Here is a 25,245-nt window from a genome sequence, read left to right on the forward strand (position 1 = left end):
TCATTTTATTGGTAAACAAAAATGCATGCTTTTTGATTAATAGACCTTTATATTTCTAATGTTCATTTTTAAGTAGCACATTTAAAATTCCCTTTGAAAATCTTGGAATCTCCTTAATTTTTCTCTGGCTCTATGATTAGCAACCACAAGACTAGAGCAAATCATGCTGATCCATCTGGTAAAAAATTTCTATAAGCATATATTATTGGAAAAGGGTCTTGAAATAATAAAAAAAAATTTCAGTATTAGATGCTTTATTCTCACCAACATTGAGAATGAAATATCACCAACATTTATAATGAAAACATATTTGGTTTCCCAGTGGTTATCTGCATGCCTTCTCTTATTCTGGGTGATTTTAAGAGGCAGTATAAAGCAGTTTAAAAAGAGAGAGAGAGAAGGGGGGAGAGGGAGCATCTAGAATGAGAAACAGTTGTAAGATCTGACCTCAGCTTTTCTGCTAATTAGCTGTGACTTTAAGTAAGCCACTTACTCTCCTTGGATCTTACAGTGTTTTCATCATTAAAAGGAGAGAATAAGGTTAGTGGAATTGTAACAAGTCTTCTAGTGCATATCTCAGGCTCCTCTGATTCCTACTCTGTGGGTTTACAGATTAAGATTGTTTTAGATTACCAGCAGAAGCATTGTGTGCCTACCCTGAAGTGTACTAATAGAGGAAAATTGTGTAGAGTGTGTTTGTGTGGACAGCATGCTTGAGAAGCACACAGGAGAAGCCAACTCTGAGAAGGAGGCTGGCAGTAGAGAATCAGATCAATTTTAACACAGATTCTAGTGAAGTTGAAAAAGCTCCATCTTCACAGTGAACTAGGAAACAAGGTCATTTGCTGACACTGAAGGATCTGGGATGGCTTTGGAATTTAAAGAGATTAGAAATGATTTGGACCAAGCTCTGTGGAACATTTTCCTGGGACTCAAGCAGAGATGAATAAAAGAATTAATTAAGTAGTATTTCAGGTTTGACCCAAACACTATTTTTTTTTTCTGGTGTGGTCTTATTTTTAATAAGGAATTGGTTTTGATATGCATGTGCTACATGTATATGCATAGAGAAACATCTGGAAAGGTCCACATCATACTGATAACAATGTTTATCTCAGGATGGGCATAGTGATGAGAGGTAGGATAGAGTCAAAACTTCATATTTTATAAGCATTAGTAGTATTTGAATTTGAATTTTTTAGAAAGAATGTCCCCCATGAACCTACACCCATCTTACTGCCTATCTGTAACCAATTACCATTCCTTGTCTTCTTAGCAATTTTATATTCTACCAAATCTTCATTTTCATGTTCCCAGTTCCCAGCCCAATGCCTGATAGGTAGAGGTTCTTAATAAACGTGTAATGAGAGAAGTGAATATTGGTTTCTTCCAACAGCTATGACCTCTGTTCCATTGTACGCAGAAATGGGAAGGCACTGGTTCTTCTCTCTTTTTTTTTTTTTAAATTACTCAAATGAATTTATGACATCTGTAGTTGTGTAATGATCATAACAATCTGATTTCACAGGATTTCCATCCCACAGCCCAAGCACATCCATCCCCCCACCCCCCAAACTGTCTCCTCTGGAGACCATAAGTTTTTTAATGTCTGCGAGTCAGCATCTGTTCTGCAAAGAAGTTCAGTCTGTCCTTTTTTCAGATTCCACTTATCAGTGAAAGCATTTGATGTTGGTGTCTCATTGTCTGAATGACTTCACTTAGCATGATAGTTTCTAGGTCCATCCATGTTGCAAGAGATGCTGGTATTTTGTTCTTTTTAATGGCTGAGTAATATTCCCTTGTGTATATGTACCACCTCTTCTTGATCCACTCCTCTGTCGATGGACACTGGGGTTGTTTCCATGTCTTGGCTATCGAAAATAGTGCTGCAATGAACATTGGAGTACATGTGTCTTTGCGAGTCATGGTTTTCTCTGGCTAGATGCCCAGGAGTGGGATTGCTGGATCAAATGGTAGTTCTATGTGTAGTTTTCTGAGGACTCTCCATACTGCTTTCCACAGTGGTTGCACCCATTTACAATCCCACCAACAGTGTCATAGGGTTCTTTTGACCCAAACACTATTATCCAAATTACTCACCCACTCTTTCTTTAGACTTGGATCTGAATGGCATTTTACAATTTCTGAAGGTCAAATCTACTGTGATGATGAGTATTTATTAACAGTGAACGTGCCTTTTTATAGTTCCAGTTTTAGGCAGTAAGATGTATCACGTTTAGTAACAGAGTAACATTGTTGGAATAATGTATATAGACTTCTAAAATGACTTGAAGTGACAGCGACAATAAAGGCCAAATGTTGTATAGCTGGACATAAGCAGTATTCATTCCAAGACTTATTTGGGTCTGCTTAGAGCCCTGACTGAAGTAAGGACTGGGCAGAATGCAGGAAGTGGATTGTCACCATTCCAATGGTCTCTTTGGCTTAGCACACCATAGTTGAACCTCCCATTTTCCCTCTTAAAACATTTTATACAGGTGTTTGGGTTAATCATCTGAATGAGAATGCCATTACAGCATATATCATTCTGCTCTCAGATTTTGTGGAGCATCACTTTTTGGATGTTAGACAATTAAGACTGTAATAAAAGTATTCTAATTTATATTAATGTACATCCATTTGAGTGTTCTAAAACTGCAGTCTCTTTTCAAGTTTAAATATAGTTTTAAGGAGCTGAACTGCTTGGTGGCCTAATTGTTAGGTTTCATTTTGTAATTAAACATAAAATTATGGGATGAAACATTTTAAAATGATTAATTTTAAAATTTAACTTTCAGGAATAAAACAGTAAAAATGTCCATTATATATGAAGAGAGCCTTCTGGGTTCACACTTTTAAAATTTTGTTTCATGTTATTTTTTTCAGAAGTGGAAATGGGTTTGTTTACCTTGGGTGAGGGACATATTTCTTCTATCCTTCCACCACAAGCAGTAGACCATCCTCTCAGAGATGTTTAATTGCCATAAAAATAATTGAGATTCTGATTTTGTGAGTGATCTGGGAAATTTAAGAAGCAAAACATACTTCACTTACTTAATACATAATGTCGTTTAAAGCTTACTCCAAACTGTATTATTAAGTGTACATTTGTGGTGGTGATCATTTCAGTTTGATGAAGAATTCACAGCTCGACAGGAAGCTCAAGCTGAGCTTCAAAAAAGGGAAGAAAAAATCAAAGAGCTTGAAACAGAAATCCTGCAACTTCGAACCCAGGTAATGAAACAAGATATAGAATTTGTGTCATGTCACAGGGAGTTCGATGGTAGGAAATTATCTTGTTAGATGGAAGGAAAAATGTGGCCAGAAGCAGACTTTTTGGCAGTTCCACATTTTAGGTGAAATAACTACAGATTTGATTTTTTCAAGACAATAAATCATTTTAATGTTTGGGTAAAAATAAGTCATTAGTTGCATAAACTGCCCTGAATATTTTTAATGGAATATATTACATGAGCAAAACTCTCTTTGAGATGAAATTTTCATGGTGATTTGGGAAGTTAGATGCGTAGTATTTTCTTTCAAAAGGAATGTGGAAAAATGTTCATTAATTTTAATTATCCCAAAAGTTTTTTGAGATCTCTTTAAATCTCTACTACTATAATTTCAAAATCTATAAACTTTATATTTCCACCTACATTCCCTATGAAGAAAAGCTCCCATATACACTTAAAATCATAATGATGGTGTCTTTTAGAGTCTATTAAGTACTCTCAACATAATGTAGTTTTAAATGAATATTGTAAAACGTTAAGATTACTTAGCATAGTAGATGCTCAGTAGGTGTTTTTTGATTGACCAGGTCTATTTCTATCAGAAGTCACTAGTGAACTCCAAATTATCCAATGCAGTGGCCTTTTCCTACCCTTAGACTCTTTCACTTTTCTATAATATTTGATCATTTCTTTTCACTAAATCTTTCTCTTTGTGTCATATTTCTTTTTTATATCTCTCAGAACTCATTTTCTCTTTGTCTTTATCCCCCAGATGATGATGTTCCCCAGTGTTCTGTCTTCTGTTTTTTTCCCCCCTCTGTCCTTGCGCTAATATCCAATTCAATATCGTAAATTCAAATATCATGTTTTAGTGGATGTCAAGTCTCCTGGCTTTGTCATCTATTTCCAGCTCTTGATTAGATCTCTGCATAGACAGTCCTGCTGCATGTTGAAATCAAGCCCTTTATTTATGGTCACTTCCCTTTCCTCAAACCACCTTGGTCTCCTTTGTTTGTTTGTTTGTTTTTTTCATTGAAGTATAGTTGATTTACAAGTGTTAATTTCTGTTGTGCAGCAAAGTGATTGAAGTATACATATATATCTCTATCTATATACATTCGTTTAATATTCTTTTCCATTGTGATTTATCACAGGATATTGAATGTAGTTCCTTGTGCTCTATTCTTATTTGTTTAAATTTAGCACCAATTTTTTGCATTACGAAGCTGGAGATTTCTTTGCCTTTTCCCCACCCTGCCACCTGACCAATTACGCTGGTCACTGTTTTATGTCAGTTCTTCATCTTTCTTCCCTTTGCATCAAAACCTAGAAACCCCCAGGGTCACACTCTTATATATCCTGCTTGGAATATTACAATTGTTTCCTAAATTTCCTCCTTGCCTATAGTCTCTTCCTCTTCAGATTCATCCTTTATGTCAGTTGCAAATTAATCTTCTTAAAACACTGCCGATTATTGTCACTCCAGGCTTTAATATGTTCACTGGTTGCCTGTTGAATTCAGGATTAAAGAAAAATCTCCTTACCGGGAATTGGAAGGCCTTCTCTCCTGGGCTCCCTTATCTCCCCTTTGCAGCCTCGTCTCTGCTCCCCTAACTCCAGCCTCTGTTGCAGCTAAGTCACCTTTCCTCCCTCCACATTTAGAATTTACTGTCCCCACAGTTTTCCTTCTGCCAGCATTTCCCAGACATTAGTTACAGTGATGCTAATAGGTTTTTCATTAGGAAAGCATTCCATAGTCCAATAAATTTGGTACACTTGAAATTCTCCTCTTGGAGATTCATGACACTCATTAGCATAGTAAAGGGTCTGAGAGGTCCTACACTGAAGAAACCTGTCTCTTTTTCAAACTCATTTAGCCATGGAACCCTTTATCTCAGACCACCTTTTAACATCTCTTACAAAATTGCATTTTCATGGAACTTGGTTAAGAAATGCTGACTTATTCTCTGAAATGCCCTCCTTTGCTCACTCATCTGTGCTGGTGAAATATCTACTTTAAGAATAAACTCAGAAAAATACCCTTTGGAAAGCATCACCAAAAATTGTTAGGCGAGTTCCCATTGTGGCTCATCAGGTTAAGAACCTGATTCTGTCTCATAGAGAATTTGGGTTCAATCCCTGCCCTTGCTCAGTGGGTTAAGGATCTGGGCATGCTGCAAGCTGCAGTATGTCACAGACCTGGCTCAGATCTGGTGTAGCTGTGGATGTGGCATAGGCCTGTAGCTGCACCTCTGATTGGACCCCTAGCTCAGGAACCACCATATGCTGCAGGTATGGCCAGAAAACAAAACAAAACGAAACAACACTCTGTTAGAGAATTTTTCTTTGAACTTCTATATCATTTTTGTAGACCACTTGTAGTATATTTGGTTTTGTGCCTACTCTATTTCTGCCACTGCAGTATAAGCACCTTAGGACAATGGCTTTACTTCTATTTTTATTACAATCCCTACTACACCTAGCACAAGGCCTTGCCATTCAGTGATTAGTTGCTTATTTATTATTAACTGATCTGTAAAAGTGCAGAGTTAAACAATACTTTCTAGAACACCCCAAATTATGTCTAATACTAAATTATTCATTTGCCGTATTCAATTCTTAATACTCTATTGTGGTTTCATTGTTCCATTCCTAATGGTTGATAGAAGAAAATGGCTGAATAAGAAAAATCTTAATTTAAAGTGATAAAATGTTTGTGATTACACAAGTTTAATATTATAAAGATGATCTAATAGAAAAAGTGATGTTTACAATAAGTATTACTTTACTTTTGCTGCCTGCTAATAGAAATGGGACATACATTTTACCTTCCAAATTATTCAACAAATCCATTTATACACAAAACTTGGAGAGTAAATTACTAATTTACTGAGCTTTTTAGAAAAATTATTTTAATTTTCCCCAGAATTTCTGATATATCAATCATGATTAGAAAAAATTTGGCTTTTTTGTTGCATTAAAAATAAAAAGAATTTTGAATAATTTAATCCTATCTTTAATTCTTCCTAATCCCAGGATTGTCAATTATTCAGTATATAAACACTTTAGCGAATAAAATATTGTGATGTTCTCTACCTATGATTGTTAAAATTTAATATTCTTGTAAATGAGTCAATCCTTTAAATCGACTGCTCCAAAAATATGCTTCAACTTATTTATTATGTAAAGATATTGCTAAGTATTAGTAAAGATTTTAAGAGTCTCTCTCCAAATAAAAATAACACGATACAAAGAAAGTTTAACTGTTTTAAACTTTTTATTCCTTTAATCTAATGTTATATCTCAATTACAATAGATATGTTTCCTTGTAGGAATTTCCTAGGAATGTTTATAATTAGCACATTCACTTCTATATATTCATTTGTTTTGGAAAGTAAACCATTGTAATCAGTAATGGTTTAAGGAAACATGTACAGATTAATCATCAAAAAAGTAGACAATATGGAATGCAATGTTCTCTGTCAGCTGTCATCCATTGTCATTAGAGAATGAGCCTGAAGTTATTTCCTGGTGGTAGAAAAAAGTTATAATCTTCTCACACTGCAGTCTGTATGAATTAGTTCCTCTCATGGCACCTGACACCCATTCATGAGGAGCTAGTCTGCTATAGTAGAAAGAGAACTGCCTTAGATATGAGAAGAACCACATTTGAATCTTAATCACATTTCAGACTGTTGGACCTTTGGTTAGTCATTGAACGTCTTTGTAGTTATAGTTTGCTCATCTATAAGTGGTGAGATAAAGGTGAGATGAAAATGCCTGACCTATATTATAGGGTTATAATAAGGATTAAAAGAGATAATAGATGTAAAAATATCTATTTTGATAAATGTATATTATTATGCAAATAAATGTTACCTAGCATTAATTCTTGGTATTAGAAGACAACTAAGTTACTGCTGCTATGAGATAGACTCTTTGTGTAAAGCTAATTGGCCCCAAGAAAATAAAATCTATGATTTTGTATGAATCACCCCATATACATACCAACCAGTCTAACAGGGCCAAGACATATATAGTACTTCTTCATTGCATGTATTTATGATGAGAGGTAAGTTTTCATTAGTTTGGAGGAGTGTTTCACAAAATCTTTGAGGATGCCAACTTTCCTAGCCTTAGTATATTAACACAGTCAGTCATTATCCAGGCTATATAATGCTTATTGAAAACCTTTGCAAGTCTTTTACATGTACTATTAGGCCCTTAGATGTTGCTAAATTAAGTAAATTGCAGAGAAACCAACCACAAATGTCTCTCCTGATTAAGTTTTCTTTGCTACTATACTTTACTGTAAGCATTTAAATAAACATTGGGTTTTGTATATTTCAGGGACATGGACTCTCAGGTGCATCGGGCATTCCCGGCCCCCCTCCACCACCTCCATTGCCAGGTGTTGGGCCACCCTCAGCCCCACCCCCACCAGCGCCACCTCTACCTGGAGTAGGTCCTCCTCCTCCTCCACCTCCTTTACCTGGAGGGCCTGGAATACCACCGCCTTTGTTTGGGGGACCTCCTCCACCACCTCCCCTTGGAGGAATTCCTCCTCCTCCAGGAACAGTACTTGATCTACCACATGGAATGAAGCAGAAAAAAATATATAAACCTGAGGTGTCCATGAAGAGAATCAACTGGTCAAAGGTAATACTCTGGGGCTTTCTGGCTTTGTGTAGCAACTGTTGATCATTAATGTGTGAATGCTAACATTGCTACATGTAAGTATGATAAATATTAGAGATCATGACTGCTGATTCTTTTGCTTTCGTTTGTTTGCGTTCACCATCTCACCTCCATCTTCCAGTTCGAGTAGCTAGAGAATCAGAAACTCCATAGATATCTTGAAATTAATGTGGAGGGCAAAAGTAAAATCAAAGTGAAAGTGGTTTTAGAGGATAGTATATGAAAAATAGTTTTGTTATTTTACCATTGTTGAATTGCTGTAACAGTCTTAAAAATAATCTTGTATTAATGAGCCTTTTTATTTATTTTTGTTCTTAGAAATTTTTTTTAGTTTTAAACTTTCAGATAGTGTGGAATTTGTGACAGCATTCAGTAGAGACATGAGCTAATTGAGTTTTTTATATGATATATGAAAATTTTTTCTTTTGAATGTGATTTTGTTTTATTATTATCAAATAACATGTCTTATAAAATGCTTATTATCAAGATTGACACAGTTTCAAATAGGTAGAAACTAATCTAATGAAAATACAATTACCCAGGCCACCATTTTATTCCAAGACTTACAGTGATATATCCAAAATATCTGCATATAAAATTGGTTTGGCCAGAATAATGGTTAAATCAGTTTCTTTAAAGTTTTATTGAATTATAGTTGATTTACAACATTGTGATAATTTCTGTTGTATAACAAAGTGATTCACTTATATACATATCCTTTTTAAATCAGTTTTAAAGTTAAACATATACTTATGCTTTACTCATAAGTGAGGTATAAATATTTTTGGAGTGTAGTTATGTTTTATTAAGTGCAGTTCACCAAACTATAAGATCCAGAAGCTGATGGCCCAGTTATCTGTGTGTGTAAATGTAATGATATGTTAATATATTAATTAAGCACACAGTGTAATGGCACTTACATATCACAAAGCATCATGATATGTACTGAAAAATGCACATTTCTAATACTGAGTTTCAGGGTAGTGGCTATGAGCAGAATTCTGCCGAGCTACACTGCCTGGGTTTAAATCCCATCTTTGCCATTCATTGGCTTGGGCAGCCATTCAAACTTTCTGGAGCTCAGTTTCCTCATCTTTAACGTGGAGATAATCATAAATCCTGCTTCAGAGGATTATTGTGAGGATTAGATTAGATGAGTTAATATGTGAAATCACTTTAAAACAATATCTGACACATTGTAGCGGGTATATAATTGTCAGCTGTTATGATTATTGCAGGGAACCTAGTCGGGAAACATGGGAAATTACTTTGTTTAATCTCAGTTTCTCCATTTTGGAAAATCCAGGAGCAAGAAGAATGTATGTAAGTTGGGGGAGGGATTTACTAAAATGTGTTTAAGATTCCTTATAGTAGAAGATTATTATTTTTTAATGCTTTTTTACATGGAACGCTTCACGAATTTGCGTGTCATACTTGCAGAGGGGCCATGCTAATCTTCTCTGTATCATTCCAATTTTAGTATATGTGTTGCCGAAGCGAGCACTAGTAGAAGATTTTTAAAATGTAATTTTCTATGTTGCCTATTGCTATCATGTATTTTTCTGTACACTGATAGAAGTCTGTGGCTTTCCCAAATGAATTTTTACTTAAAAAGTGTTATTTTGAAAGATCCTAAAATCAATTTAGTAGGTAGATAAATAAAGATAATTTTATTCAACATTGGGGAAAGTAAATTAGTTGAAAAAATAAGTATGAAATGATAATTTAAAACTATTCTTTGGGAGTTCCCGTCGTGGCGCAGTGGTTAACGAATCCGACTAGGAACCATGAGGTTGCGGGTTCGGTCCCTGCCCTTGCTCAGTGGGTTAACGATCCAGCGTTGCCGTGAGCTGTGGTGTAGGTTGCAGACGCGGCTCAGGACCCCGCGTTGCTGTGGCTCTGGCGTAGGCCGGTGGCTACAGCTCCGATTCAACCCCTAGCCTGGGAACCTCCATATGCTGCGGGAGCGGCCCAAGAAATAGCAACAACAACAACAACAAAAAAAGACAAAAACAAACAAACAAACAAACTATTCTTTGTTACTTTCGTTTTAGATTGAACCCAAAGAATTATCTGAGAGCTGTTTCTGGTTGAAAGTTAAGGAGGACAAGTTTGAAAATCCAGATCTTTTTGCAAAACTGGCACTGAATTTTGCTACACAAATGAAAGGTATGTTTTTTTTTTAATATAAAGTTCTTATCCTGATATATTGAATTCAGTGCTTTGCTAAAAATTTCTAGTAGCTTATACAAGTATAATTTTTCCACACTGTATATATTTCAAACATAAGTCGATTGACATATGAACTATATTTTACTTGGCAACTAAAGGATAGCTCTTTTTCCTTTTAAACTTATTGTCCATAAATGTTATTATGCAACTGAAAATGTGTTTTTTATTGTTTAATATGAGACTTATACTCCTGTATTATAAAGTTTTCATTTTTTCATTACTCAATGACTTTATTACATTTATAGCTGTACAATGATCATCACAACCCAATTTTATAGGATTTCCATCCCCAAACCCCAGTGCATCCCCCACCCTTCAAACACTCTTCTTTGGAAACAATAAGTTTTTCAAAGTCTGTGAGTCAGTATCTGTTCGGCAAAGAAGTTCAGTCTGTCCTTTTTTCAGATTCCACATGTCAATGAAAGCATTTGATGTTGGTGTCTCATTGGTCTGACTGACTTCACTTAGCATAATAATTTCTAGGTCCATCCATGTTGCTAAAAATGCCAGTATTTTGTTCCTTTTAATGGCTGAGTCATATTCCATTGTGTATATGTACCACTTCTTATTGATCCACTCCTCTGTTGATGCACATTTAGGTTGTTTCCATGTCTTGGCTATTGAAAATAGGGCTGCAATGAACATTGGAGTACATGTGTCTTTGCGAGTCATGGTTTTCTCTGGCTAGATGCCCAGGAGTGGGATTGCTGGATCAAATGGTAGTTCTATGTGTAGTTTTCTGAGGACTCTCCATACTGTTTTCCACAGTGGTTGCACCAATTTACAATCCCACTGAAAGTGTCCTAGGGTTCCTTTTTCTCCACACCCTCTCCAGCACTTACTGTTTGTAGACTTTTTGATGGTGGCCATTCTGGCTGGTGTAAGGTGGTACCTCGTAGTGGATTTGATTGGCATTTCTCTAATAATGAGTGATGTTGTACATCTTTTCATGTGTTTTTTGGCCATCTGTATGTCTTCTTTGGAGAACTGTCTGTATACATCTTCTGCCCATTTTTGGATTGGCTTGTTTGTTTTTTTGGTATGGAACTGCAGAAGGTGTTTATAAATTGTGGAGATTAACCCCTTGTTAGTGGATTCACTTGCAAAGATTTTCTCCCATTGTGTGGGTTGTCTTTTCCTTTCATTTAGGGTTTCCTTTGCTGTGCAGAAACGTTTAAGTTTGATTAGGTCCCATGTGTTTATTTTTATTTTTACTGTCATTTCTCTAAGAGGTGGATCTGAGAAGATATTGCTGTGGTTTATGTCAGAGCGTGTTTGGCCTATGTTTTCCTCTAAGAGTTTTATAGTGTCTGGTTTTATATCTAGTGTTTCATCCCTTTGGAGTTTATTTTTGTGTACAGTGTTAGGGAGTGTTCTCATTTCATTCTTTTCCCTGTGGCTGTCCAGTTTTCCCAGCAGCACTTATTGACCAAGCTGTCTTTCTGTCTTTGTGCCAGTAGCATACAGTTTTGATTACCATTGCTTTGTAGTATAGTCTGAAGTCTGGGAGCCTGATTCCTCCAGCTTAATTTTTCTTTTTCAGGATGTTTTTGGCTCTTCTGGGTCTTTTTTTTTTGCCTTTTCTAGGGCCACTCTTGTAGCATATGGAGATCCCCAGGGTAGGGGTCTAATTGGAGCAGTACCACCAGAATACACCAGAGCCACAGCAATGCAGGATCCGAGCAGCATCTGTGACCTACACCAAAGCTCATGGCAACACGGGATCCTTAACCCACTGAGCAGGGCCAAGGATCGAACCTATAACCTCATGGTTCCTAGTTGGATTTGTTAACTACTGGCCATGATGGGACCTCCTATTCTGGGCCTTTTGTGCTTCCAAACAAACTTTAAAATATTTTGTTAGCGTTCTGTAATAAATGTCCTTGGTAGTTTGATAGGGACTGCATTGACTACGTTGATTACCTTGGGTAGTATAGTCTTTTTGTTAATATTGACTCTTCCAATCCAAGAGCATGATAAGTCTTTCCATCTATTTGTGTCATCTTTGATTTCTTTCATTAGTGTCTTATACTTTTTAGAGTATAGGTCTTTTATCTTTAGGTAGGTTTACTCCTAGGTATTTTATTCTTTTAGATGCAATGGTAAATGGAATTGCTTCGCTAATTTCTCTTTCTGAACTTTCATTGTTAGTATATAGAAATACCATCGATTTCTGTATATGTATTAATTTTGTATCCTGTGACTTTGCCAAATTCATGGTTGAGCTCTAAAGTTTTCTGGTACAGTCTTTAGGGTTCTCTAGGTATAGGATCATGTCATCTGCAAATAATGATAGTTTTCCTTCTTCTTTTCCAATATGGATTCCTTTTATTTTCTTCTCTTCTCCAATTGCTGTTGCTAGGACTTCAAAAACTGTGTCGAAGGATGTCTGTGAGAGCAGACATCCTTGTCTTGTTCCTGATCTCAGCAGGAATTCTTTTAGCTTTTCACTATTGAGAATGATGTTTGCTGTGGGTTTCTCATATATGACCTTGATTATGTTGAGGTAGGTTCCCTCTTTTCCCACTTTTTGAAGGGTTTTTTTTTATTTTTGTCTTTTGATGTTGCTGTTGTTGATATTTCTTGGGCTGCTCCCGCGGCATATGGAGGTTCCCAGGCTAGGGGTTGAATCGGAGCTGTAGCCACCGGCCTACAACAGAGCCACAGCAACGCGGGATCTGAGCCGCGTCTGCAACCTACACCACAGCTCACGGCAACGCCGGATCGTTAACCCACTGAGCAAGGGCAGGGACCGAACCCGCAACCTCATGGTTCCTAGTCGGATTCGTTAACCACTGCGCCACGACGGGAACTCCGCGTTTTTTTTTTTTTTTTATCAGAAATGGGTGTTGGATTTTGTCAAAGACTTTCTCTGCATCTATTGAAAGGATCGTATGATTTTTATTCTTCAGTTTCTTGATGTGGTGTAACTCACTGATGGATTTGTGGATATTGAAGAACCCTTGCATCCCTGGGATAAATCCCACTTGATCATGACGTCCAATCCTTTTAATATATTCTTGGATGTGGTTTGCTAGTATTTTGTTGAGGGTTTTTGCATTGATGTTCATCAGTGAAATTGGCCTGTAGTTTTCTTTTTCTGTGGTATCTTTGTCTGGTTTTGGTATCAGGGTGATGGCCTCAGAGAATGACTTTGGGAGTATCCCTTCCTCTGCAATATTTTGGAAAAAGTTTCAGAAGTATAGGTGTTAGCTCTTCTCTAAATGTTGGATAGAATTCGCATGTGAATCCATCTGATCCTGGACTTTTGTTTGTTGAAAGTATTTTAATCACAGTTTCAATTTCAGTTCTTGTGATTGGTCCATTCATTCTTTACATTTCATCTTGGTTTAGTCTTGGAAGATTGTATGTTTCTAAGAATTTGTCCATTTCTTCTAGGTTTTCTGCTTTATTTGGCATATAGTTGCATATAGTAGTCCCTTATGATCCTTTGTATTTCTGTGATGTCCTGTTGTTACTTCTCCTTTTTCATTTCTAATTTTATTGATTTGAGTCCTCTCTCTTTTTTGCTTGATAAGTCTGGCTAAAGGTTCATCAATTTTGTTTATCTTTTACAAGAATCAGCCTTTCGTTTCATTGATCTTTTCTATGGTTTCCTTTGTTTCTATTTCATTGATTTCTGCTCTCATCTTTATGATTTCTTTCCTTCTACTATCTTTAGCTCTTGTCTGTTCTTCTCTTTCAAGCTGCTTTAGTTGTAAAGTTAGGTTGTTTATTTGAGGTTTTTCTTGTTTCCTGAGGTGGGCTTGTATTGCTATAAACTTTCCTCTTAGAATGGCTTTCGCTGCAATCCATAGATTTTGGAGTGTCATATATTCCTTGTCATTTGCTTTTAGGTATTTTTAAATTTCCTCTTTGATTTCTTCAGTGATCCATTGGTTGTTTAGTGGCATGTTGTTTAGTCTCCACATGTTTGTGGTTTTTGCAGTTTTTTTCTTGTTGTTGATTTTTAGTTGCATAGCATTGTGGTCGGAAAAGATGCTTGATATGATTTCAATATTCTTAAAAGTTACCGAGGTTGGATTTGTAGCCCAGAATGCAATCAGTCCTAGATAATGTTCCATGTGCGCTTGAGAACAATGTGTATTTTGGTGCTTTTGGATGGAATGTCCTATAAATATCTATTAAGTCCATTGGGTCAATGCTTCATTCAGGGCCTGTGTTTCCTTATTGATTTTCTGTCTGGTTGATCTGTCCATTGCTGTAAGTGGGGTGTTAATGTCCCCCACTATTATTGTGTTATTATCGATTTGTCCTTTTAAGGTTGTTAGCAGTTGCCTTATATATTGTGGTGAATCTAGGTTGTGTGCTTAGATACTTAAAGTTGGTGAATCTTCCTCTTGTTTTGATCCATTGATTATTATGTAGTTACCTCCTTGTCCCTCAAAATATTCCTCATTTTAAAGTCTATTTTGTCCGATACGAGCATTGATACTCCAGCTTTCTTTTGATTCCCATTTGCACGGAATATTTTCTTCCATCCTCTCACTTTCAATTTGTATGTGTCCCTAGAAGTGAAGTGGGTCTCTTGAAGACATCATATATATGGGTCTCGTTTTTGTATCCATTCAGCCAGTCTATGTCTTTTGGTTGGGGCGTTTAGTCCATTCACATTTAAGGTAATTATTGGTATGTATGTTCTTATTGTCATTATATTAATTGCTTTGGATTTGTTTTTGTTGCTCTTTTTTCTTTCCTTCTTCCCTTGTTCTCTCCTCTTCTGGTTTGATGACTATCTTTAGTGTTGTCATTTGAGTTGATTTTTCTAATTTCTGTGTGTATCAATTGTAGATATTTGGTTTGAAGTTACTCTGAAGTTTTGATGTAAGAGTCTTTATATATATATATACAAGACTGTTTTAAGTTGTTGTTCTCTCAGTTGAAGTACATCTGCAGTGTCCTGCATTTGTACCCTCCTCTTCTCACGATTTCTGATTTGGGTGGCATAATTGCGCTGGATGATTTCATATCTTTACTGTATATGTACCTTTCCCGGTGAGCCTTGTCATTTGTGGACGTTTTGTTTCCTGTTGCTGTCTTTTCTTTTCTGCCTAGAGAAGTTCCTTTAGTATTTGTGGTAAGGCTTGTTTAGTGTTGCTGAATTCTCTCAGCTTTTGCTTATCTGTGGAGGTTTTGATTTCTCCTTCCAATCTGAATGAGAGCCTTGCTGGGTAAAGTCATCTTGGTTGGAGGTTTTTTCCTTTCATCACATTAAGTATATCATGCCACTCCCTTCTGGCCTGCAGAGTTTCTGCTGAAAAATCTGCCAATAACCTTACCGGGGTTCCCTTGTATATTATTTGTTTCTTTTCCCTAGCTGCTCTGAAGATGTTCTCTTTGTCTTTAATTTTGGTCAGTTGGGTTACTGTGTGTCTCGGGGTGTACCTCCTTGGGTTTGTTTTGTATGGTACTCGATGTGCTTCCTGGATTTGAGTGAGTGGTTCCTTTCCCATGTTAGGGATGCGTTCGGCTATAATCTCTTGGTATGTGTTTTCTGTCCCCTTCTCTCTCTCTCTTGTCCTTCTGGCACCCCTATAATATGGATGTTGGTGCATTTAATGTTGTCCCAGAGTTCTCTGAGACTCTCTTCACTTGTTTTCAATGTTTTTTCTCTTTTCTGTTCCACATCCCTAATTACCACTAATCTGTCCTCCATCTCGCTTATTTGTTCTTCTGCCTCCTGTATCCTGCTGTTGGCTGCTTCTAGTGAATTTTTTATTTCAGTTATTGTATTTTGCATCTCTTCCTGTTTAAGTTTTATATCTTGCATCTCTTTGCTCAGTGTTTCCTGTGAGTTATCCATCTTTGCCTCCAGTTTATTTCCAATGTCTTGCATCTTCCTCAGCATCAACAATCTAAAGTCTTTTTCCTGGAGGCTGAGAATATCCTCATGGCTTAGCTGTTTTTCTGGGGTTTTTCCTTTCTCCCTCATCTGAGTTATAGTTCTCTGTCTTTTCATTTTTATAGGTTTTTGGTGTGGTGACCTTTTTACAGATAATCGGGTTGTAGCCTCTCTTCCTTCTGGTGTCTGCCCCCCTTGTGGCTGAAGTTGGTCTGGGGGCTTGCTGTAGGCTTCCTGATGGGGGGGGGGGGCTGATGCCTGCCCCCTGGTAGGTGGAGCTGATTCTAATCCCTCCGGTGGGTGGGGCTTAGTCTGGATGGGATTAGAGGCAGCTGTGTGCCTGAGGGGTCTTTAGGTAGCCTGTTTTCTGAGGGGCGGGGCTGTGATCCTACCTGGATTGTTGTTTGGCCTGGGGCTTCTCAGTGCTGATTGAAGGGTGGGGCCAGATTTTCCCAAAAAGGCCACCTTCTGAGAAAGGCATGCTGCTGAATATTCGCAAGATATTTGATTGCAATGTCCTACCTCCACAACAAGTCGCATTCACCCCCTGTTTTCCCAGTAGATCCTCTACGAACTACAGTCAGGTTTTACTCAGATTCCTGTGTAGACTTTGCTTTGCCCTGGGACCCCGTGCATGTGAAAGTCTGTGTGTACCTTTTAAGAATGGGTCACCATTTACCCCAGTTCCGTGGAGTTCCTGCACACAAGCCCCACTGGCCTTCAATTCCAGATGCTCTGGGGGCTCTCCCTCCTAGTGCTAGATCCCCATATGTGGGAGTTTATGTGGGGCTCAGAAGTCTCAGTCTTGTAGGCGAGTCTCTGTGAACCAGTTAGTTTTCAGTTCGTGGAGCTTCCCACCCGTGAGGTATGGGGTTGCTTATGTCACATTTTCACCCCTACTACCTCTTGATGTGGCCTCCTCTTTTTCTTCTAGAGTAGCATATCTTTTTTAAGGTTTTCCGTTCTTTTGGTTAAGGATTGCTCATCATGTAGTTGTCAATTTTGTTGTTTTCAGGAGAGAAGTTGAGCTCCAGTCTTTCTATTCCGCCATCTTAATCCAATCCTAAAGTTTTCATTTTTACTGAGAAGCAGAGGAGATGAATTTTTCATTCACCATAAAAGAGAATATCATGTAACAGAATACTAATGGCTGATAAGTTTTCATGAAATTGCAATAGGATTGGTAGTACAGTGCTTATTTAGTGGTACATTTTTACTAATTCATTCGGTTTCTTAGGAAATTTAATAGTTTTTTTTTTGTAAGCAGATTTTCTGAAATTACATCAAAATATGATACCTTATAAGTATATTTTACTGATTTGATAATTGAGTACCTTCTTTATGATTAGATCCTTAATCTCTTATGAATTTTACACCTAATATTGGTACTTCTCAATCTCATATTTAGTCATCGTGGCTTGTGAACTTTTGTGCTTTTTTAAACATTGTTTTACTAATTAGTGCCAAATTGATAGTTTAGTTAAGCATAGAAGTTTTTTCAGCTTGAGTCTTTATACCTAAGAAATTGATGTATTCCACATTCCCATGCCCTTGGAATTAGCACCTTTACCATTCATTTGTCTGATTTGTCACAACATACCCTAGAATATGTGAATGTCAATTTTGAAAGATTCAGAGAGAGAGAGAGGGAGAGAGGTGAAAATTATTCCTGTTCAGTCCTTCTATCTTTTCTTGTGCACTGGAGGTTCTTGTGCTGTGTTTGTTGTTCTGTGTCAGCTGAAGCTCTCATACACACAAATCTGGGGTGACTAGAGTGTTCTGAAGAAGTTTGATATTTGAAAAAATTCCCTCCATTAAAGTCTTTTTTTCCTCTGTCTTTTTTGCTATAGTAGACTTCATATTTAAGAGTTCTTCAAGGACTCCTGAGGTTATTGTTTATTGTAATCATTTTTTGAAGTTGAAAAAATGTAATGTACTATATCAAAGTATTAATATTAAAATGTGTGGTAAACATATCCCTTCCTTCCCAGACTTACAGCTTCTTCCCCAAAGAAAACCCCTCTTACTGATTTCTCACATTGCTTCCTAGAAATAGTCTTTGCGTCTAGAAGCATATATATGTGTATTGTTCTTTGTTTTTTTGCTTCTGTTTTCACTTTATTATACTTGGATATTATTCCACAGTAGTTTATGCATATCTGTTATGTTCTCTCTACACACTCCATAGAAGTCTGTAGTAGTAGCCTATCTGTATTTAACCAGTCCCCTGTTGCCAGATATTTAGATTAGTTCTCATCTTTTGCTATTTCAAGCAATCCTGTGGTGAACATGTATACCTTCACACACATAATATATATCTGTAGGATAAATTCTAGAAGTGAGATTCCTGGATTAAATGTTCTGTACATTTATAAATTTGATAAACATTACCAAAGCTCCTTCTATAATCTTTTTGTCCATTTGTAGTGTTACAACTAAAATATATATGAGTATCTGTTTCCCTGCAATCTTTCCACATCTCAAAGGTGAAATGGTAAATCATTTGTGTTATAGTTTTAACTTTTTTTTTTTTTTTTGTCTTTTTGCCATTTCTAGGGCCACTCCCATGGCATATGGAGGTTCCCAGGCTAGGGGTCGAATTGGAGCTGTAGCAACCAGCCCACGCCAGAGCCACAGCAACGCGGGTTCCGAGCTGCATCTGCCACTTGCACCACAGCTCACAGCAACGCCGGATCCTTAACCCACTGATCGAGGCCAAGGATCGAACCCACAACCTCATGGTTCCTAGTTGGATTCGTTAACCACTGATCCATGATGGGAACACCTTAACTTCTTTTTTTTTTTTTTTTTTTTTTTTTGTCTTTTTAGGGCTGCACCTGTGGCATATGGAGGTTCCCAGGATAGAGTGCGAATCATAGATGTAGCTGCCAGCCTATATCACAGCCATAGCAATGCCAGATCTGAGCCACATCTGCAACCTACACCATAGCTCACATCGGATCCTTAACACACTGAGCAAGGCCAGAGATGGACCCTGCATACTCATTGATCCTAGTCAGATTCATTTCTCCTGAGCCATGATGGGAACTCCAGTTTTACTGCTTCAATTAAGAGTGAAGTTGAGTAGTTTTTCTTATATTCATAGGCAATTTTAACTTCTTTTTCTGTGAATTTCTCTCTCTAGTTCTTTGTACATTTTGTATTGAACATTTGCTTTTACTTACTAATGTATTTGTTGAGTCCCATAAGAATTATAAGTTTCATAAAATTTTAGAGTCAGTCTGGACCTTAGGAGTGATTATGGCAGACTCTCTTTTAGAAATGAATAAAGTTAATTTTGAGAGATAGATATTAGTATAAAACCCGTTAGAGAGTTTTTAAAGGTAGTGTGGTGTAGTGAGAAAAGCCCAGAGAAAATCGAATTACACATATTTGTATTTCACTGTGATACTAGCAATTTCTGACACTGAATTTTCTCATTTATAAAATGGGTAAGGCTAATGTTTAACTAGTAGTCTGAGAATTAAACAAGGTTATATATTTAAAGCACCCAGCATAGTGCTTGACTTAGGAGGCACTCAATAAATATCAATTCCCCTTTCCCTTTCATTTAACATCATGGTGTGTGTGTGTGTGTGTGTGTGTGTGTGTGTTGTTTTAGTTGTTGACAATGCACCTGTTAATTTAGCAAGAGAAGCCTCTGCTCTTCTCAGTAGTACTTCATAAAGCTGATCAGTACAAGCCATTTCTACCATGGTTGCTAAAACCTAATTAAACCAAAGTAAAACTAAAGAAAAGTCCTATAAAGGCTCTCATCTACTCACTGCTTAGAATTCTACTTTCCCATTTCTCTTGACTCTGATTCTCTAAATTTTCCTTTTTTTTTTCTTTTTCTTTTTTCTTTTTCTTTCCTGGCTATACTGTGTCATATGGAGTTCTCAGGCCAGGCATCACATCCAAACCTCATTTATGACCTATGCCACATCTGTGGCAATGTGGGATCCTTAACTCACTGTGCTAGGCCATGATTGAACCTTCGTCCCACTGCTGCAGTGATGCCACTGATCCTGTTGTGCCGTGGTGGTAACTCCTCTCTGAATTTTCTATTCGAAACTACTACTACTTCTATTTTCCTGATTTTGAATATTTGAGTTCAAATCGGGTCAGGAACACCTTTCAGTACCATTACTTTTACTAAGATTTATTTCTGAAGGGACATTTAAAGGAATAATTAAGCATCAGCATATTCCAGGCATGTCTAACACAGCCAAAACAAATTTTAATGATACAAGCTGCCATTTATTTTAATAACTGGTGATTGATCTTACTGTAATAGTTGAAGTGCCTTGTCATTTGTTAGACCTTGATTCATAATTTGGTCAGTAGGTTGCAGGATGAGTAAGAAATCAGCAGAAAGCTCTGGCTCCATGGAACTCAAACCACACTGCCCTGGTTTTCCTAGTCCCAGGACACCACTTTCTCGCCCATTCTTTTTGCTATTGTTGCTTTTTAGGGCACACCTGTGGCATATTGAGAGCTGAAGTTGCCAGCCTACACCATAGTCACAGCAGTGCAGGATCCGAGCCATGCCTGTGAGTTACACCACAGCTCACACCAACACTGGATCCTTAACCCACTGAGCGAGGCCAGGGATTGAACCTGTATCCTCATTGATACTAGTCAGTTTCATTACCCTGAGCCACAATGGGAACTTCTCTTGCCTATTGTGGTATTATTGTTTGCCACCCTCTCTGCTGTGTTCTGGAAGGAGTAATACACTCATTCTCTCTAAGACCTATTTCCAAAGCTCTTAGACCCAGTGTTACAAACCCTGTGAGAATTTCCCCCTACTGCAGGGGGTTTGGAGAGCTCCTATCTCTGTTCTCCCTAAATTCGCTATAAAGCATTACTGGTCTGTGTTTTAAGAAAGTGTTTAACTTAGTAGTTTAAAGTTGCTTCAGATTGCTAAATAGAAGTTTTAACATAGACTAGTTCTAATACCTATGATAGTTAAATATATAAATGTCTAATATGGGAGAGTATCATCAGATTATACTTTCTATTTGAGTTACTTATTCTTAGAGTTGTAGAGAAAATTATTTTAAATTTCCTATTGTAATACAAATAATTATTTCTTAGGAAGGACTGGACCTCTCATTTAATTCATTTAATTAAAAAAAAAATTTTTTTTTTCTTTTTGGCCTTTCCTGTGGCATGTGGAAGTTCCTGGGCCAGGAACTGAACCCACGCCACAGCAGTGATGCTATCGTAGTGACAATGCTGGATCCTCAACCCACTGCACCACAAGAGAACTCCTCATTTAAGTTAATTTATATTTGTAGCTTACCCACTATGTACAAAATACTATACTAAATAGGAGGGAGATAAATGAATAAGGTCTCATCTCTGTATCAGGTAGGTGACTTATCTGTTGAGGGAGAGAGAAAGAGGTGCATTCCATTTAGTCAAGTTGTATTAAGCATTAGCTGAAGCTAGATATTTTTAAGAAGCCATAGGAGCACAAAATGGAAATAGTTAATTTTAAGTAGGGCAAATGGAGATCTCAAAAGGGGTATAATTTGAGTTGGTCCTTGAAATGTAAGCAAAACGTCAATAGGGAGATGGAAATAAGGCATGCTAGGCAGAGAACATCATTAGCAAAATATGGGGAGGGAGAAATGATGAAAGCACAGCTTGTTGGGTTGGAGCTTGGGGAGTGAAGGTGGTAAGGTGAACTTCAAACTGAGGGAATGAGGTTTTTGTTGTTTAAGCCTTAGGGGCCCAATAATTTGATGATTAACCATCAAGCAGGCCTTTGACAGACAAATGATGAAAATTCACAGATAGGTGATGGACCATTGATTGTGAGTAAATACCAGTAGGCTAGATAAGATAGGATGATATCCTGATCTGTATGAATTCTTCATCTCTATGGTTTCTTCTAGTTTCCAAATCCTATGTCCTTATGCTTATAATATTTAGGATCTTCTTACAAGCCATAGTGATGCTGTATGACAAGCTAGGCCTCAAATGCTCTCTGGATTAAGGGGAAAAAAAGTGTCTATATTAGAGGCAGTTGGAAAAGATGCTATTGGTACTTTTGACTATCCATCATATATGTAGCTATTGGAATTTGTATATGTGTTCTAGTTTTATTTGTTATTCAATTTGATGATATTTTGGGACATATAAACATGAAGCCTATAACAATAGTGTCCTTTTCCTTAAAAATATAGTAACTATAGGCAATAGTAATAAGATATAAGAATTAAAGTAATGATGGTTATTATTAACTAAACTTGAAATAATAAAATATATAGGTTATTACTGCTAATTCTAATTAGAATTTCTAGGGTTCTCTAGGCTTGAGGAAGAACAAAGATAGTGTGTATGGAAGTTGTAAGCAATTTCTTTGGTTTTAATGTTGCTTGAAGGAAATGTAAGAAATAAACATAAAAGGTTAATGAAATTTAGTGTCTTCAATAATATATTTCTGTAGTGCAGTTTTACTTTAATAATAGAAAAATTGAGGTTCTATAAATATTTAAATGCATCTAAATATCATTTTGCAGTGCTTGAAATATTGGCCTACCTTGAAAATTGTATTGGAACTGAGTATTAAGACTTATTTACGTAAAAGTACTTCTCCTCTAGTATCATATTTTAAACTGTGTTTCTTTTTTTTTTTATTATAATTTTTTTTTTAATTTTCCCACTGTACAGCAAGGGGGTCAGGTTATCCTTACATGTATACATTACAATTACATTTTTCCCCCACCCTTTCTTCTGTTGCAACATGAGTATTTAGACATAGTTCTCAATGCTATTCAGCAGGATCTCCTTGTAAATCTATTCTAAGTTGTGTCTGATAAGCCCAAGCTCCCGATCCCTCCCACTCCCTCCCCCTCCCATCAGGCAGCCACAAGTCTCTTTTCCAAGTCCATGATTTTCTTTTCTGAGGAGACGTTCATTTGTGCTAGATATTAGATTCCAGTTATAAGTGATATCATATGGTATTTGTCTTTGTCTTTCTGGCTCATTTCACTCAGGATGAGATTCTCTAGCTCCATCCATGTTGCTGCAAATGGCATTATGTCATTCTTTTTTTATGGCTGAGTAGTATTCCATTGTGTATATATACCACCTCTTCCGAATCCAATCCTCTGTCGATGGACATTTGGGTTGTTTCCATGTCTTGGCTATTGTGAATAGTGCTGCAATGAACATGCGGGTGCACGTGTCTCTTTTAAGTAGATAAACTGTGTTTCTTAGTCTTACAATCAGCTTTTGAAAATACCCATCCTTGTTTGCTTGCTTAATAGAGTCTTATATATATAGTGAAGGAATGTAAAGCACAAAAAAAGTGTTAAAACTGAGTTCACCTCTGTCTTCATAATGTAGAAATTACTGAAATTGACTTGAAAATAATTAGATGTCATTTTCAGTGTGCATACCCCCATAAATGGTTCTAAAGTGTCCCGAGAGAGCTGGTGTCCTAACAAATAATTTGTCATTTTAATGACATAATATGCATGCTCTGTAGTGTAAGCTTTAATATGGAGAAGGCTTTAATTTTTTCAGGCAACCAACTACCATACATAATGTGTATATAATTTCCTCCTTTTTTATTATATCTAAATTATTTGCGTTTCTCTCTATAAACTAATTATCCTTATCACCTTATCAGAAAACCTTTTTATTGTGAACATTTTAGGTGATTTAATTTATGGTAACACATGCTTTTATTTCCATTGGCATGTTCTGGCATCAATCAGTCACCTCTTTCATGTAGAAGAGATAACAAGGAATTCATGAACCAGAGATATATGCCATTGTTTCATTATAAGAGTCACTAATTGTAGAGAGAATTGGAAACAGTGTATCTTCAGCCTTCTCAATGAGTAAGCTTCAAAATAGCTCTTTCTTTATATGTTGGTGATGGTGTGGTGACTGCACCACTTCTGCTACCTACACCATCACTCCTATTACTACTACTAATAGCAATCATAATAATAACAATAGTAGAACACTTATTAAGCATTTGCTATGTCCCATGAGCTGTGATAAGCATTTTAAATTCATATCTCATTTAGCCCTCACACCAACCCTAGATACCTGCATTATTGCTTTATAGAAGAAACTGACACTGTGGAAGATGAGGCAGTGTAGCTTGTTTACATAACTACTAAGTGGCAAAGCTGAGTTTTGAACCCAGGTTTATTCTTTAATTACCTCCTTGCATTGTTAAGTGGCTTTTATGCTCTTAGTAATCTGAACGTTTTGTTGCATAGTTAACTGATCCCTTTTTAAAGCTTTAGTTTCACATATGTTATCTTGTGAAATGCATAATCCTCTTATTATTCTGGTGCTGAAGATGCTTCTTTAGAACTTAAACCAAAGCTAGGAAGTTGTATTTTTGGCAGGGAACAAGATTATTTTTTGTATGGCTAAGATTTTTTTTAAGACATTTTCTGCAAAGAACCTATCAGTTGTAAAGCACTGCTATGACTTGTGGTCTGTCTCTTCTAATAATGAATGAAGGGATGTGGTCTTCATGTCATTAGGCATTTGGTAAGGGTATATCAATATACATGGGATACATAAAGTAATGAAATCAATTTTTCACATGGCTCCTTTGAGGTTAGCTTTATAACATTATAGACACCTCGTGTTATTTTAATATGACACTTTTTAGCTATGAGTTAGTGAGACTGTCTCTCCCCATTTTAGTAATTTTTGCTTCTAAACATTGTATGAATTAAGCACAATAACAGGTGTTCGGTGGAAGCATGTACAATTCACACAGATACTCACTCACATTTAGAATTATTATTCAAGCTAAATTAGTTGTATTTTGGCAAATAGAAATTATTTACATTGAAATCCAGTGGAATTTTTAACCACAGCTATATCAAACTATAAAAGGGCATGTTTTGTTCATGCTGTATATTGATGGCAGTTAAACCAGTTCCAGGCTATGTATATTTTGCATGATGTAAGAAGTAAGAGTGAGAGGTTTCTCTGATTTGTTTAAGAGAAATATATTTAATTTAGGGAAGTGCAAATCTGGCAGCTTTTCTGAAGCATTATATATAAGTAATCCCTTTGGTCAGTCCTTGTTGATGAAAGTAAATTGTTTATTTTTAATATGTTATTCAATAATATCTGGGTATTATCTTGTTTCCCCTAATTTTTAACTATAGTTTTGGTATTATTATTAAAAATTATATTCATATTGTTATTTTTTGGGTTTTGTTG

General features: G+C 36.6%; 1 protein-coding gene and 1 non-coding gene across 14 annotated transcripts in view; one reads left to right on the plus strand and one right to left on the minus strand.

The window, feature by feature from the left end:
• The window catches only part of DIAPH2 (diaphanous related formin 2), a 1,391,236-nt gene that overhangs the window by 272,440 nt on the left and 1,093,551 nt on the right, over positions 1-25,245 (plus strand). For 12 of the 13 annotated variants that reach the window (XR_014834653.1, XR_014834654.1, XR_014834655.1 and 9 more), the window contains 3 exons: positions 3,130-3,234; positions 7,584-7,892; positions 9,986-10,100. Coding sequence is in view for 9 of the 13 variants with exons in the window: in XM_085006645.1 (XP_084862771.1) it covers positions 3,130-3,234; positions 7,584-7,892; positions 9,986-10,100 (529 nt within the window). In the remaining 4 variants the exon portion in view is untranslated. Of the gene's footprint in view, positions 1-3,129; positions 3,235-7,583; positions 7,893-9,985; positions 11,783-25,245 lie in introns of all 13 variants that reach the window. The other variant, XR_014834656.1, reaches the window with a different exon arrangement.
• On the minus strand, positions 9,329-9,435 carry LOC146394705 (U6 spliceosomal RNA). The gene has a single exon (XR_014835958.1). It is a non-coding gene; the product is annotated as a U6 spliceosomal RNA (small nuclear RNA).

The sequence above is a fragment of the Sus scrofa genome, chromosome X (genome assembly GCF_054392235.1).
Source record: "Sus scrofa isolate SSC_HxYL_T2T_F1_AM1 chromosome X, Sscrofa_HxYL_maternal_Yorkshire_Landrace_v2.0, whole genome shotgun sequence".
Lineage (NCBI taxonomy): Eukaryota > Metazoa > Chordata > Mammalia > Artiodactyla > Suidae > Sus > Sus scrofa.